A 15,988-nucleotide genomic window follows, 5' to 3' on the forward strand; every position below is an offset into this window, starting at 1 on the left:
AAGGTTTTATTGCGGAGACGCTACACACAACTTCCGGCCAGGAGGTCTGATTAAAAATTACCTGTTAGTGTCATGTTATGTTGTAGCACCATGAAGTGGTCGTACTTTGCACAAGTTTATCAAACATCGCGTCGTTAAACTTCTGATGTTTTTGAGTAAACATATTTTATATATAGAATGTCTCTCTTAGGCAGACATTTACGCATAACACCTCCAGAAAAACGTCGACTAAAATAATTAAAAAAATAAAAAATATGCTTCTTTAAGGGGCGGATATGTTTTGCTTACTAAATGCCCTGCCTACAATTTCAAATGTTTGAAAAAAAATGTGAGCGTCGCGGCACAGACAGCCAGCCGCAGTCGTTTAAGCTCTTCCCATAATGCACTCCCCGATCATCAGCGGGAAACCAAAATGGCGAACTTGCTTGGGGAAAATGAACCGTTTGTTATTTTCTGAGGAAGCCACAAACCCCGCATGTTTTCCAGACACGCTTTAGAAGTGAATTCAGTTGCTCGAAGAGCGGGATAAGAGCGGCTCTTCTGTCCGGTTATTTTTGTCGTACGAGTCGTTTGTGGAAACGGAGGTGACCGAATGAGGTATTGTTGTCATGTTTTCCTCCCGTTAGGGGGGGTGTGGGTCCGACGGTCAGCGACCTGGCTGGGGTTACGGCTTTGCATGTGGATTATTCCCGCTGCTGAGCTCGCTCAGCTGCCTACTATTTAATATACAAGACATTATATCAGCGTGCAGCGGCATCCCAAGCTGTCTTTTTTTCATCTTTGCTAAGTGGCTGGCACTGAACATGTCCACTCATTATCCGAACAAAGGAAAGCCTGCATTGGAGGACAGGGTTTAAAGGCGAAGGAAAAAAATCAATAGTTTCTTAATATCTGAAATTAATAACATTTGCAATAGAAGCTAGAAATATGACATGTTTTATTAGTATGATCAAAGTATCAGCTGTCACTGAGACTTGTAGTTGAATGGAAGTGTTCAGTAGTAAGTACATTGGTTTTTATTTTTGAAAGGGTGGTTAGGTTTTTGTTTTTTGTCTTTCATTGCATTGAAGCCATGTTACTGACTATGTGGTTAATTAACAATTAGCACTAATTATGAGTATAATCACCTGTTGTTCAAAGCCAGTGGAGAGGAAATGCCATGTTTCACTCTTTCTTTTGTAAGCCCTTCTGCAAGCACACAATGCATCCTTGTGTTTGAGGGCTACACATACAGGACTGTTACTCTGCTGGTTGTTATCAGTTAGAAAAATGGCAATAACATACATTAAATTGTACTAGTATTCTTTTGAGGATCAGAATACACCACATATAAATAATTACAATCTGTTTACAGTAAGCAGAAAAAAAATTATCATAAATTAAATTTGCACTTATTCCATATCCGCTTACTCCATAGTCTAAATTCATGTCTGCCTCTATTCTCTTGCCTTGCACGGTTTTTCAGAGACTCAGGGGTTGTGGATCACCTGTCTGTGCATCACAGAGCTCATCCCCCGCAGCGGCAGCAGCAGGCTGTGTCCTTGTCCCCCACAAGCCTTTCTGCCAGGGGAGAGTATGGAGAAGACAGCATGTCTGACAGATTTTCAGAGGGACAGGATGTCCTGGCCCGGTGGTCAGATGGCCTTTTTTACTTGGGAACAATTGCAAAGGTTAGTGTGAGGATGATGCATGCAGGTAAACGGACTGTGTGGAGAGCGTTGGCGGAAAAACTCTTGAAATCAGTATAGGTCATCTACAGCAAAATCTGCCCCTGTCGCATCTGGAAACAAGTAAATCTTTCTTTGTTTTGTTTTTCAGATAGATCGGGACAAGCACCGATGTTTTGTGGTTTTTGAGGATCGGTCAAAGTCTTGGGTTCTTTGGAAGGATATTCAAACAGGTGAATGTTGGCTTCGAGGTGCATAAGAATTGCTTTATTGATCCCAAAGGGAAATTTAAAATGTGCAATATATTTTAGTTTAATTGCTAGATAATATGCAGTAAAGATACTGTAAGCCATTGCAAAGAGGGTAGGGAGTCAGTTATCCACAATTTGTGCTGTGCAAACCTTTCTGCCTCTTCCAGGACTTACTTATCTCTTGCTCTTCACACTGACAGTTAACTGTAGAGTGTATCAGTACAGTCGCAGCGCATTGCTAACATGCAGACGGGCAGCTATCGCTCGACTTAAGCCCCTTTAGCTATTATGGTGTTAAGAAAAACGTATTCTTCATTTTTATTCTTAAATGGGATGGGTCATGAATAAAGCATTAATGAAAGACACCAAGAAGCTATGATCAGATACATTCGTCACATTTGACTGTAAACGATTTGTGAGAAGTATCTGGTTAAGATTTTTCTTGGCATTGTGACATTTATGAGATAATTTTTATTTATTTATTTTTAACCTCAACCTGATCGCGATAGTTGAATTGGGATATATTAAAAAAGTATGACAAAGAATCATGCAGTCAAAATCTTATTATAAATTCTATTAGAGTGTGAGTGTGATAAAGCGATATGAGGCAACTGTTGCTGCGATTTGGCGCTACATGAGAAAAAAAAATTGGTTTGAATGGAAATCCCCTTTCCATGTCCACAAAAGCCACATAGTTATTACAAACATCCCACACCCTCGAATATCCTCAGGAGGATGAAGGCAGCAAACTGTCCGCAATCAGGATGAAAACTGCTTTGTTCCTGCTGAATCAAAAGTTAAGTCAGTAGACAGAATCTTCTCTCTAGTATCCTGGCGTAGACCTTCAGGGACATGGAAGCACGATTTCGCCCACACCCCCCATAACCAGACAGTTTGGATTTTATTTATCCAGGTTGTAAAATATTTTCCCTGCCACCTTTCTCTAGTTTCAGCTGGGTGAATTTGAGTCGTCCTTCTCACAGCAGCAAAAGTTGCTGTGAGAGGGATGTCTTTTGTTCTTGTGATGACTCAGTGTACTCCTCTGACCTCGTTTGACTGAAAGCTGCTCTAAATTATACCCCTAGTCATACCACCATTAATCTGAAACTTTAGTTGTTTACCTTCATGACTTTGCTGCTGTTTAGGGGAAGAAGATGATGAGGATGACGACGACGATGACATTGTGTGCTCCATATGCCAAGACGAAACTTCAGAGGAACCCAACGAGATTGTCATTTGTGACAAGTGTGGACAAGGTATCATTTATCGTCTTTGATGTTCCAACATAAGCCAGAAACAGTTATTTTATATGATATTTGTAACCCATTTAAACAGCTAGTCTCAGTAGTTTATTTATTCATCTGTTGTGCTCTAATCTCTGGCCGTTACAGATGTGTTCATTTGTGTTTTAGGCTACCACCAGCGGTGTCACTCCCCTGTCATCGATGCTGCTGTCATCGACTCTGATGACAAGTGGCTTTGCTCAGAGTGTGAGCTCACTTCTCTCGCTAAGGTACAGATTTTTCTTTAAGAAGAAATACGTCAAACATTTACCTTGAACAAGTGGTTTAGACGAGTTTGTTAACATGTCTGTTTTGGAGAGTGCATTACTTGCTTTGTTTGTAAATCAAAGTGGATATAAGAGACTTCATAGATTGCTGTGGAGTGAATAAAAGTGATTGAGGCTTTAAAGTTTGTATGATCCCAAAATAAAATGTCCCAAGATTAGGAAACCCAATTAAGTGAATGAGGCTAAACTATTCTGAGGTCATTTATTTATTGAAAAATCCCCAAATATTTATGGAGAAATTAAACATTTTCTAAAGAGTTTACCAGCTTTAAAAAGCACCTCTTTATATGTGTTTACCAAATTTTCTTTTTTTTTTATTTTTATGTATTTATTTTGGTGGGAAAAACATGTTTTTTGTTTGTTTGGTTTGCAGACGGGTGGTCCACACAGAAGAGGGGCGTCTGCTAAAGACTTTCTGCAGCAGGAACAGCAGGAGCCGCAGCACATGGAGCTACACCTGTCCTTCCCATACGTGCTGGAGGAGCTGGTGTGGGACCACGGCCACAAAACCAACATCCAGCAGTGCTACTGCTACTGTGGCGGTCCAGGAGAGTGAGTGACGTTGCATATTCTGGAAAGAGTGAAGAGCTTGGATGGAAATGTTCCCATGTCCACGAAAGTTATAATGTTCATATTCTGTTTGCTTGCAGCTGGTACCTGAAGATGCTGCAGTGCAACATGTGTCAGCAATGGTTCCACGAAGCCTGTCTCCATTGCTTACAGATGCCAATGCTCTACGGAGATAGGTGACCATATTTACTGCTTCTAATGTAAATGTTTACCCTCGACAGTGGATCTTAACTGTATTGTTGTACGTATTCAAATCTGCTCCCCAATGGCCTGCAAAAGTGTGGCTTTGGAGAACAAGGGCAGCCTATTAAAACTGGTCTTGAAATGATGGTGAATATACTTCTGGGTAATATTCAGTTTTTAAGTCAAGTTTTGGAAAAAGTGCGTGCACACAAACAGAATGGTAAAAAGAAACGTGTCTCAGTGGACAGTCAGCTAGAGCATAGCTAGGTTTTTATGTTAAACTTTATATTGTGTTCTTGTTGCCTGAGGCCTTTTTATTTTTGCCTTCAGGTTTTATGTGTTTGTTTGTTCGGTTTGCAATGGTGGACCGGAGTACCTCAGTCGTCTGCCTCTCAGCTGGTAAGAGGAACTTGTACTTTGACACACACAGCTGGCTTTTTATTATATTAAATAAACCATATTTGGTGTCTTTATATTAGTATTATTATTATTTTTTTAAGACAGACTGAAAGAAACAGTATTTACTGAAATATTTCAGGAAGGATGTCGCACACCTGAGCCTCTACAACCTGAGTGTGATCCACAAGAAGAAGTACTTTGACTCAGAAATGGACCTGATGGTGTACATCAATGATAACTGGGAGCTGCTGCAGCTGGGTGAGGTAAGGATAAGTTATGTAATGCACCAGTGACCAATTGTAGACCAACAGATTTTTTTTCTTCTATTATTCATATTTCATTTCATGTCCCATCCATGTTTACTTGTTAGATTTGGAACAGGATGTCAGGAATTGGCAGCCACACAAGTCAGTGTTTTTTGTTTTTGTTTTGTTTTTTGTTTGTTTGTTTTTGTTTTGTTTTTTTTGTAGCTGCTTAATGCATCAGGTTGATTGGTGGTCTGAAAGCCACACTGTTAGGTAATCCTAGTAGAGGGTTATTTCCCAAATAGAAATAACCCGGCCCCCATTTGGATTTTTAAATATTTAAGTTTTTTCTTGTACAATATCTTTCCTGTGTCTACAGCTCGCCAACACTCCACGATCAGAGCGATATGAAAATGTTCTGGAGGCGCTTAACAATAATAGCTGCATGTAAGTTTATCTGCTGCTCTTGAAATCGTTATGCTGATGACAACATCAAAGTGCCTCAAATATCTCCCAGTATTTGCACAGACTCCATGTTTTTTACATGGCCACCGTTTCACCGTGTTCCAGGTTCATGTCAGGAAAGGAGGTGAAGAAAAAGAAGCACTTGTTTGGCCTGAGGATCCGTTTTCCTCCTGTTCCCCCCAACTGTGACGAGCCAACCAGCAGAGTGATGGAGAAGGCTTCACATGAGATAACCATCAAGGGATGCAAGTCCACTAAAGCACTGTCCGCCATCAGGTTAGACATGAAACGTGTCGATGCCCTAAAGTTAAAGGTGCCCACTGGATACTGTGTTAACCTGATCCTGTATAGAACTCATTAATGCTAGGTCCATGTGGGGAGATCTAAAGAGAGATTCAGAATAAAAACAAAAAGTTGGCATCTGCTTATTGTTAGTACTTATAACGATTATGCTTGTCTGGTGGGAGGAGCTTAGCGCACCTAATGTAGAGTAGCCTGAAAGTTGTATCACCATTTTTCAAGGAAGTTTGGGATAAAGATATTTATGACGCCATGGGGCCCAAAAAATACTGAACCGTGATTGCACCTTGACGGGTGCAGCTTCGATGAATACAAATGAAACACATTTTCTATCTTTTTCCTGTGAAGTGCTGACATTGGTGACATGCTAAGCTAATTTTGAAGTGTGAATCTGTTGCCCTAAGGTGGTAGCAGCAGCAGTAGTATTATAGTGCAATAGAAGTGACACATAAGTCAAATGCAGGCACTAAAGTTACCTAGGTAGTTTTTTTCCCTTTTTTTTTCTCAATGAAAATGTTTATTTAACACTTTATTTACTGTTACAGTGTTAACTACACCTTGTAACAGGAGCTATACAGTACCTGTTTCATAAAGCCCTACTTTCCCACCATGTCACCATGAAGCCCGTAGACGGTCTATAAAAGATGGACCTAGCCGTTGTGACATTCCCCCCCCCCCCTCATTGGTTTCTGAAATAGCATTTTGAAGCCTTGTGTTTGGTGCTCCTTGCCACGTTGTGTTTTTTGAAACAAGACTCAGAGGAGCTGACCGAAAAGTTGAGGACACGGAACACTCATACTGTACTTACTTTTAATTTACTTGGTCGCTGTGCGCTGCTTTATGTTTGATCTGACTCAAAATGGGATCATTGTTCATGTCATATCTCATGTTGTAATCTTGACTAGTAGACTTGAAACTAGTGACTGAAATATAAACCTGTTGGGAAATCGTTAGTCAAGTCATAAATAAAATGAGATGTAGAGCCACAAGGTCATGGACTTTTCATATAGTGTGACATCTTCTGCAGTGACAGGAGTCTCCCCCTGCTGGCCAGAAAGAATGGCCAGGTTCACATTGGCTTCACTTTTCACCACTTTACCTTGAAGCCTCTCCATCTTTTATATACAACCTAAAAAAGAGAGATGATTATTTGCTAATAAAACTCCTGTTATTTGTTTTTCTATAGTTCATCATTACATGCACAATTTAGAAATTGCTGGTGTTAGACTGGTGAATAAAGGACCAAAAAAACTTTTTTTTTTTAGCTGTGCCCCTTTACCTTTTTAATTTAATTTAAGAGTGGGATTTTTTTATGTATTATAAGAGCATTTTGTTTGTTTGTTTTAGTCTAAAACAAAAACAATGCCCCTTGTGATCTACAGATGAGGACAGAATTTTAGCCCCCCTATAAAAAGCCATTTTTGTGAACTATTGTCCAACTACTGTTAAACAGAGTAAGGAATTTATAACATAGATTTTCCAAATTATGAAATTATTATTCTCTGCACATGAAACAAGACTATTTCACCAAAACTAGCAGGATTGATATTAGCCCCCTGTTGCTAATATTCAGTTATCCTTCTTTTGCTTGATAACAGCATGCAGTTGTTGTTGTAGTTTTCAACAAGTCTCGCACACAACTCCTGAGCAATCCCAGCCCAATCTTAAATCTCTTAAGCGCCTCCAGATTTGATTGTCTTCTCAAATGGATGTTGGTCTTTAGTTCACCCCACAGATTTTCAGTGGGATTCAAGTCGGAGCTTTGTACAGGCCAGTCAGTAAAGCTCATTTTGGTCTTGTGGAGGTCGTTCTTTACCAAGAGCAACATATGTTGTGGGTCGTTGTCATGTTGGAAGACGAAGCAAAGAGCCAGTTTTTGCTGCTGACTGCTTGAGGATTTCTTTCAAAATCTTCACATCTTCCTTCCTTCCTTATTCCTTTGACCTTGATGTGAAACCCAGATCCAGACACACTGAAAAATCCCCACGACATAAAACTTCCACCTCCACGTTTCACTGTGGGGACAGTGTTCTTAGGGTTCTGTGCCTCTCCCTTCTCTCCATAAATAAGCAGCATCTCTGTGGTCAAAGAGCTCTAGTTTAATCTAATCTGATCCTTGGAATAATTCAGTTTGTCTTGAAAGTGTCTGTTTTGCAAAAGTTCTTCTTGGTCTGAAACCTTGCAGGGTTCCAGTGATCATCTTCGTTGAGACTACAATTCCTGATTTGGCCAAGTCATGCACTCATGTCTTGGCAGTTCTAGAGTCGTCAGACACATCTCTCACTAGTTTTCTTTCCAAAGTTGTTGAAATCTTTCATTTCCTACCTCTGCCAGGCTTGTTCTGTACTGTTTGGTTCTTCAAATTTCTTGATGGTACTTCTCACTCCAGTTCTTGATACTTGGAAACGCTGTGATAATTTTGAATATCCGTTTCCTTCTTTGTGAGGATGAATTCTTTTTCTCAAGTCTAAACTGATTTCTTTTGCTTTTGGCATGATTCGTTCTCAAGTGAAGCTCAAATCCTCACCGAAGGTTTTGTACGGTGTGTAAACTGGAAGATAACCCACATTTATAACAATTGAGCATTACAGAGTTGATCACTGCACAGCAGTGGGTTTTTTTGTCTTTGATTTCAGGTTAAAAAAAAAAAAAAAAAAAAATTCTCTTATTAATTTCTAAAGAAAATATGTTTAGAAATATGTTTGAAAAGTTCTTGCTCTGTTTAAAAAAATAAATAAATAAAGACAAAGTTTTCCAAATTTCATAGGGTGGCTAAGAATTTTCTCCTATCTATAGATGAATTTCCCTTTTTTTGAGATGATTTTCAAGGGTGTCCTAACAGTTTACATAACACATGAACAGTTTCACTGTTATTTAAGGCACAACTGCCTTTATATGTAAAACTGTTCTGAATGTTTGTTGTTGCTCTAGAAGTCCCAGTGCTCTTACCAATGGCACAGAGAAGAAGAAGAAAAAGAAGAAAAGAAAGAGGAAGCAAGGAGCACGCTCTCTGGAGACTCTGGCTAAACCACAACGCTCCAGTGAGCCCTCGTCCCAGGTGTGTTTGTGTGTGCGCGTGTGTCTTGGTGGGCGTGAGCTGGGGTGTGTGCATGGAGGGATGGGTATTTTTGCATTGTTATTTTGTATAGGTGTTAGACATTTACTGTTGGTGTTATATGAGAAGAAACCATCTTTTTGTTGTTTTTTTTTTTTTTTTTGGTTTTTTTTCCTTTGCTTTGACAGGAAATCAGGAAACCGCCACCGTTAGAGCCCCATGCTTTGGATCACTTTACATCTGTCAAGTAAGTAGGCAATTATAAACTGTAGTTCTAAAGCAATCAGAACTGTTCAGCTTTGTTAGGGTGAAGATTTGGGCAAAAGCAAATTGAATTATCAATCACAAACACAATGTGTTTATTCTTTGATTTGCTTGATTCACTGTAACATAACAAGAACCATAATGTTTTAATCTTTTACCTTCCCCCCCAAACCACCAGGAGTGACAGGTCTCTGCTGTCTTTAAAAACTTCGGATGTGGAATCCATCGGCGCCCTGAGCACTTCAGAAACTACCTCAACTAGCATTTCAAGACAGTCCAGGTATGCCTGCCTGATGTTTGCTCTGCACTGAAAGTAGAATTGTGCTGGGTACAAACTCACACTTGCATGGCTGTAGACCTTAAAGTCTTGTTTTCCTAATTTTCTGTAGTCTGTTTTTTATTGTTGCTCTTTGAATTAACAGCATTTTTTTTTACTTCCTCTTTTTCCTATCAAACACCCTCCAGCCTCTGCAGCTCCAGCAAGACGCGTACAGCAGCCCCCATCATGCCTGTTTCCCCTCCACCTTTAAAACGGAAACGTGGACGGCCACGGAGGGTCCCCCAGCCCCCCACCCCAGACATCCCCCCTCCCAGCTACGCAGACCCACACCCCTCAGCCACAGAGTTGTTGAGCTCCCTCCCAGGGCTTCACTCTGCAGACATAATTCACGGCATGGACCCCAACAGCCAGCTCACCCACCTAAAGAGCTCCATCAGCAACTATTTTGGAGCAGCGGGACGTCTGGCCTGCGGGGAGAAGTACAAAGTCCTGGCCAGACGGGTCACCCTTGATGGCAAGGTGCAGTACTTGGTGGAGTGGGAAGGAGTCACTGCCTCGTAGGTTTTTCACATGTCGCTCGTCACTTCTAACTTTTCACCAGCACCCGTGGGACGTTTATGTCTGTGCTGAGGACGTGTGTATTCAGAGCATTAACTGATTATATGCCTTTATTTAGTTTGGACAGGAGCAAGTTCTGCTTACTGTAAAGCCTACTGGTTCAGTCCAGTCCAGGGTGACTTTTACAGTTATACACACCGTATATGTGTTTAAACAGTTTCATGGACAGCACAAAGTTGTGTCACAATAGCACAGCGTTTTTGTGCTGCTGTGGTTCCAACTTCAACTAACAGGTTTGAGTGTTTACAGAGAACAGCCCCTTTATTCAGATGCAATTCATTGATCTGTATACTGCACCTGTACGCTTTCAGTGATCTGTTATTGTGCTTAATCCAGTGATATGCTTTCATTTCAAGACACGTTAATAATAACTGTAACGTATTTTTTTTTTTTTTTTTTTTCAAATAATATCTTTAAGTGTTATCTTGGAGGATAAGAGAAAGATGGGGAAGTTTTATTAACTAATGCTTTTTTTCCCCCCTTCCCTTCCCCCCACTCTACCACCACCACCACCACCACCACCAAATGAGGTAAATAATAATCTGCACCCACAGTCGTGCCCCGTCTCTCTCTAGTCCCAGCTACGAGTACCTCTCAGTGCCTTTGGCAGGCATGTCGTTCAGCTCTGTGTTGGAAAGTGTGCTCGTTTGTGAGCAGTTAAGGAGAAACTCGAAGCAAAAGAGATGTGCTGCTGCAAATGTTTATTGTTTTATATAGAAGTATACTACATTGATTATTACCCTTTCTACTTGTTCTGTCTCTTGACTTTTCTGTTCAGCGGGGCAGTTTTTTGTTATTTTAATCATGGATTCACTTCACACATCAAGTTGATGGAATATCCGTTAGGTCGCCAGCTCATTTTCAGTAACAGTTGGATCATTTCAGCTTATACAAGGCAGTATTTGTCATGGATGGTAACGTTCTCAATTTTTAAAAATGTATTCGTCTCCTCCTAATAGTTTAAATTCAAGCGTGGGATTCGTATTAGTTAATCTCTAAAATTCATAAGCCCATATATAAGGGCATTCTTGGTAAATTGTGTCACTTTGTTTTTGTCTACATAAATCTCCTTTTTAAAGTGTTTTGATTTGAATTAAAGAGCCTAACTTGTTTTTTGTTTTTTAATTTTGTCTGATAGTAAAATAAAATCCTGCATAAAATGAATGTTATATACCCACCAGGAGTTCAGAATTGTTCCCTATGCATGTTAGTCCTTGTTAAAGCTGTTTGCGTATTTAACTGGACCGCATGACTCAACAGAAGGAAAGTTCATCGTTATGATCATTTGACTCAGGCTCTCAGTTTTGTGTGTGTGCGTGTGCGTCCGTGTGTGTGCATGCGTGTGTGCGTGTGTACAACAAAAAACATTGCACTTGGGTTTTTTTGTTTTTGCTTTCATGTCAAGTTCACCTTGTGGTCTACACACTCAGGATATGCCCCAAAAATGTCACTGCAATGCATAGGTGTCTTCGCTGTGTGGCAGGAGGATTTAGTGTAAGTTGTTCTCATAGTGTTGCTCATCAGTATTTTATATATATATATATATATATATATATATATATATATATATATATATATATATATTTTTTTTTTTTTTTTTAAGACGACCCTCCATGTGTCATTACTTTTGACCATATTTCCATATGTAAGTTTTTGATAAGTCTCAATTGTGGTCTGTTGCAAAACCTACTTGTTTTAAACTGGGTCATAACACAATCACTGGAATATAAAATGCTGTATATCATTGCAATAGGTGAGTATTCAGTTGGTATCTCTTTTTGGAGATGTTTCTGCTTTTGTTAAAACACACAGACACTGACATGTCTTCTTTGTAGGGGTATAGTCAGTGTATTTCAAGCTACTCTCTACTCAGTCAGTGTCTCAGCCGACATGTTGCTACCACTGGCTTCCAGCAGGCTTCTGTAGCCAAAGAACATACATGTAATGTCTGCTTTGTCTTTTGAGATTTTTCTTATTACATTTTTATACATCATTATATAGGTTGATGTGATTTTTGAAAACCTGTTTTGTTAAAGGATTAATAAAGTCAGATATTTTCAACTGTCCTGTTTCTCATGTCTAACTGCCACGTGTGCACTCACGGCAGGACCACGAGTGTCTAAAAAGGTATTTATAAAATATACAGCGAGAGGGAGATCACGTGCAGTGTCCTCTTGTCTGCTTTATTTCTGGGAGCTAGCTCCACTTTGAGGTTCGCCTGTGGTAACTAGGGCTGAGTATCGCCACTGATTTCTATAATCGATTCAAATTTGACTCAGAAATGTTTTAAATCTGATAATTTAACAGTACAACACTTGTGAGACGTCATCAGAGGTGTAAGCATCACAGCAGACGCATTTGTGTCAAAGTGAGGATAAAACAGAAAAACATGAATGACTGTTTTAGCAGTTTGGTGGTTGTTGAAATAGCTTTGTGAGCTTTAACCTGAGATTCTGGTGCTTCTGGGAAAATACATTTATATTTAAAAGTCTATTCAGGATTTAATTAATCATCATGTTATTCAAGCTAAAATAGATTTGAATCACATTTTTTTTTAACCCACCCCTACATTTAATACAGTTTTTAATAGGCACATTTGAAAACACCTAACAAACAAAGTCAAAAGTACAAAATACAGGCAAAAAGTAGGAGGAAAACGATCCACAGGTTAACAGGCAGGGACATAACAGTATGAGACAACAGCTGAGGTCTGATTCTCATACCTGCATTAATTTACTCATAATGTTGAAATTATGGGGGGCAGATCAGCAAACGTTTATTTTTCCCTTTATAACAACTGTGCACAAGATGATTTCTTTAGGTGACTCATCATTTAAAATTCTTCAGTGCTTACAGTTATGCAGAGTCAGGCATGGAAAGGCTGCTCTTTGTGACAGGTGGGTACTGACATTCATGGGTGCAGCTGCTTGCTGTCCTCTAGGCTTTACCTCAGCTAAACCTGTGTCTCTGAACTGGACCTTGTCAGTGTTTGTGGTCTCATAAGATATCCTGTGATATTTAGTTTGCATACTTGGATTATTCAGGCTGCACCCACCTGTAAAAGGTGGAGGCTCACCAGGACATTCAGAAGTAACAAATTCCTGGCTCGACTGTTTTGTAGAAGGGTTTCTCTTTCACCAATTCTTTTTGTGTTAGCAATAGACTCTCTAGGCATAGCTGTGAGAGCAAATACAGGAATATCAGGTACCAGAATTAGAGGAAGAGACCATCTAATTTCTTTATTTGCAGATGATATTATATATTTTGACTAATCTGAAAGATAGTATCCCTATTCTAGTAGCATTAATAAAAAAAATTTGGAGAATTTTCAGGATACAAAATTAACAATTCTAAATCAGATTAATGTTTCTTAATGAGAAAGAAAAAAGGCGGTCTGTTTTGGCCACCCCATTTAAAACAACTACAACAGGCTTTAAATATGTAGGCATTATGATTACCCCAAGCCTCAAGGACATAACCTCAATCAATTACGATCCCCTTGTAAGAAGGTGGTATTATATGGCCGCCCAACTAACATCGGCCACCCATTATTTTTGCCCAACAGCACCTCCAGCCTGGGTTGACATTGAGCAAAAATCTGTTCCAGATCTTCCCTTAAACACTTTTCTATATTCTTCAGACACTAAGACATTAAAAAGAATATAAAGAACCCTTTCTTGAATAATACAATTATAATTTTGGCATGCAGCACATAAACATGTGGGCGATCCTCCATCACTTTCGCAATTCACCCCTATTTGGGGAAATGAAAAGTTTACGCCTCGTAAAAATGGTGGAGGATTTAAAATATGGAAAAATAAAGGCATTCAAAAAGTTAAAGACCTTTATGCAGACAGCATGTTGCTCACATTTGATCAGTTATGTGAAAAACATTTAACACCCCCAAAGCACTTTTTTACTTTACAATTGAAAAATAATTTGTCATCAAACCTGCAAAAGATTGCTGAATTCCACCATTAACAAAAATAGAGGAGGTATGTGTTAAGAATACAAAGGGAAAAGGTTTTCTCTCTATATATTATAATTTATTGATGCTTTCCTCCAAAGACTCAGCAGCAGATAAGCTGGATGCTTGGAGAAGGGATGAAAATGACTGGAACCAACAATAACCTATATAACACCTGCCAAGCTTTATCATATGTCCAATGATATTCCAGACATCTGTACTAAATGTTTATGGGAATGTCCTAAAATCCAGGAATTTTGGAAAGATGTTATCAAATGTCTGTCTGAAGTGTTTAAGGTAAAAATCCCTTTAAAAGGTAAACTCTGTGTACTTGGAATATACCCAAGGGAATTTAAGCAACCAGAAAAACAAACTAAATTACTGGACTATGGACCACTTCAAGCCAGAAGAGCTATTGCACTATGTTGGAAGAGTATGGATGCTCCCTCCACAGGACTCTGGAAGAAGGAAATTGCAGACTCTCTAGGCCTGGAAAAACTAACATATATTGCCAAGGGCAAACAATGGGACTTTGTGAATATGTGGAAGCCATATATGGATATTTTAGGGAGTGGAGGTGAAAGACCTTTATGAGGAAGAAGGAAAAGAAGAAGGAAAGGAGAGAAAGGGGAGAATCTTGTTTATCCTAATTCCTTGTATTTTTGTATTACTGTGAGAACTATGCTCATTTCTACATTTGAATATAATGTAGGCAGGTTTGATGTATGGATGGGTGTGTGAATGTGAGGGTGTTCAAACATTTGCTTGTATTGTACAACAGAAAATTTCAATAAAAAAATATATATAAAAAAGTTCCTGGCTCGACTGTTTTGTAGAAGGGTTTCTCCGAGAAGTGGAGGGCAGTGAGGCACAGTCCCCTGTCCTCAGTGCAACCCACGATGGAAACCCGCTGCACAGGAGCCGTGAGAGCCAGGAACTTGTGAGTTGTGTATGTCCAATCAGGCAACATTCATGCCTGCTCTGTTGGCATTTCCTGTCAAAAGGAGAGGCCACAGTGGGGCTGCCAAGGGGCGGGAGGTGGGAGGCGGTCGAACAGTACCTCTCTCCTTATGAGATTGTAAAAAAGCCCCAAAACTTAATCTTTATATATATATATGGATCATCCCATCCTATCACCATCATGCTCCTCTGTCACACTAATCATCTGCATGTCCTCATTCACAACATCCATCAACCGTCTCTGATGTCTTTCTCTTTCCCCCCTGCCTCTTTGGTCAAATATATCCACTATTGCTCCTCTGCACGTGTAAACCATCTCATGAAATTACTCGACCTGAGCTGTCTGGTCTGTTCTGTTTCTAATCTTGTCCATCCTGTCTACTCCCAATTATATTCTTAGCATCTTCAGCTCTGCCACCTCCTGCTCCAACTTTAATCAATATATTTACTGATTATTTAATTTTAACCGAACATTTGAATACAGTTGATATGATAAAAATATTATTTTTATTTAACAAATATTAATGATTATTTAAATTATTTGGTGCCATTACTGTAACACTTTTTATCCTCCACACACTGACTGACTCTTTACAGGTGTTGTGGCAAAAAGTGATTGTCTGCCAAAAACTGATTTCCGGTATTTGCCAAAAACTGATTGCTCGTATTTAAACTGCTATAAGTAACTTGTTGGGCTATAATATGTTAAACATATGTCAAATGCATCCCTTATGGATGACATAAAGTCATCTTGAGCCACAAACAACATTCGTGTAACAAGGTAGAAGTCAAAAGGTAGAAATCAGTTTTTGGCAGTGACTTTTAAATAACCTTTATTTATGCAGTTAAAAAACAAAACAAAAAAACAACTCATTAACATTAAAAATATCTTTTGTAAGAGTAAGCTCGCCAAGAGGACAGCAGAAATGGCAGCAAATATTACAATGGTTCTGTAAAAATATTTTAAGTGGGGATGAAGGACCGGATTGGTTATAATGTAAGTACAATACACAGAGTTGTAAAGATACAACTATATTCAACTAATTCTATATATAACCCCTTTGTAAACCCTGTTCACCGAAGTCTATTTACGAACATACGTAAAGATATTACACATAAAAATTACACAGAAACATTGGAAATCAGTTTTTGGCAGACAATCACTTTTTGGCACACCACACGCGCCGTTGTTCG

The 15,988-nt window shown here is 39.2% G+C and overlaps 1 protein-coding gene across 1 annotated transcript; it reads left to right on the plus strand.

Moving 5' to 3' along the window:
* Positions 1-327: 327 nt before the first annotated feature.
* mtf2 (metal response element binding transcription factor 2) lies at positions 328-11,031 on the plus strand. Its single transcript, XM_084911979.1, has 15 exons — positions 328-597; positions 1,466-1,670; positions 1,819-1,900; positions 3,064-3,174; positions 3,331-3,431; positions 3,862-4,040; positions 4,139-4,234; positions 4,572-4,640; positions 4,780-4,903; positions 5,265-5,332; positions 5,456-5,626; positions 8,582-8,708; positions 8,894-8,952; positions 9,148-9,249; positions 9,435-11,031. The coding sequence occupies exons 1-15, from the start codon at positions 593-595 to the stop codon at positions 9,808-9,810; spliced, it is 1,875 nt and encodes a 624-aa protein (XP_084768105.1). The 5' UTR covers positions 328-592; the 3' UTR covers positions 9,811-11,031.
* The last annotated feature ends 4,957 nt before the right edge of the window (positions 11,032-15,988 follow it).

This window comes from Perissodus microlepis, chromosome 18 (genome assembly GCF_051167445.1).
Source record: "Perissodus microlepis isolate ML-2025 ecotype Zambia chromosome 18, ASM5116744v1, whole genome shotgun sequence".
NCBI classification, from domain to species: Eukaryota; Metazoa; Chordata; class Actinopteri; order Cichliformes; family Cichlidae; genus Perissodus; species Perissodus microlepis.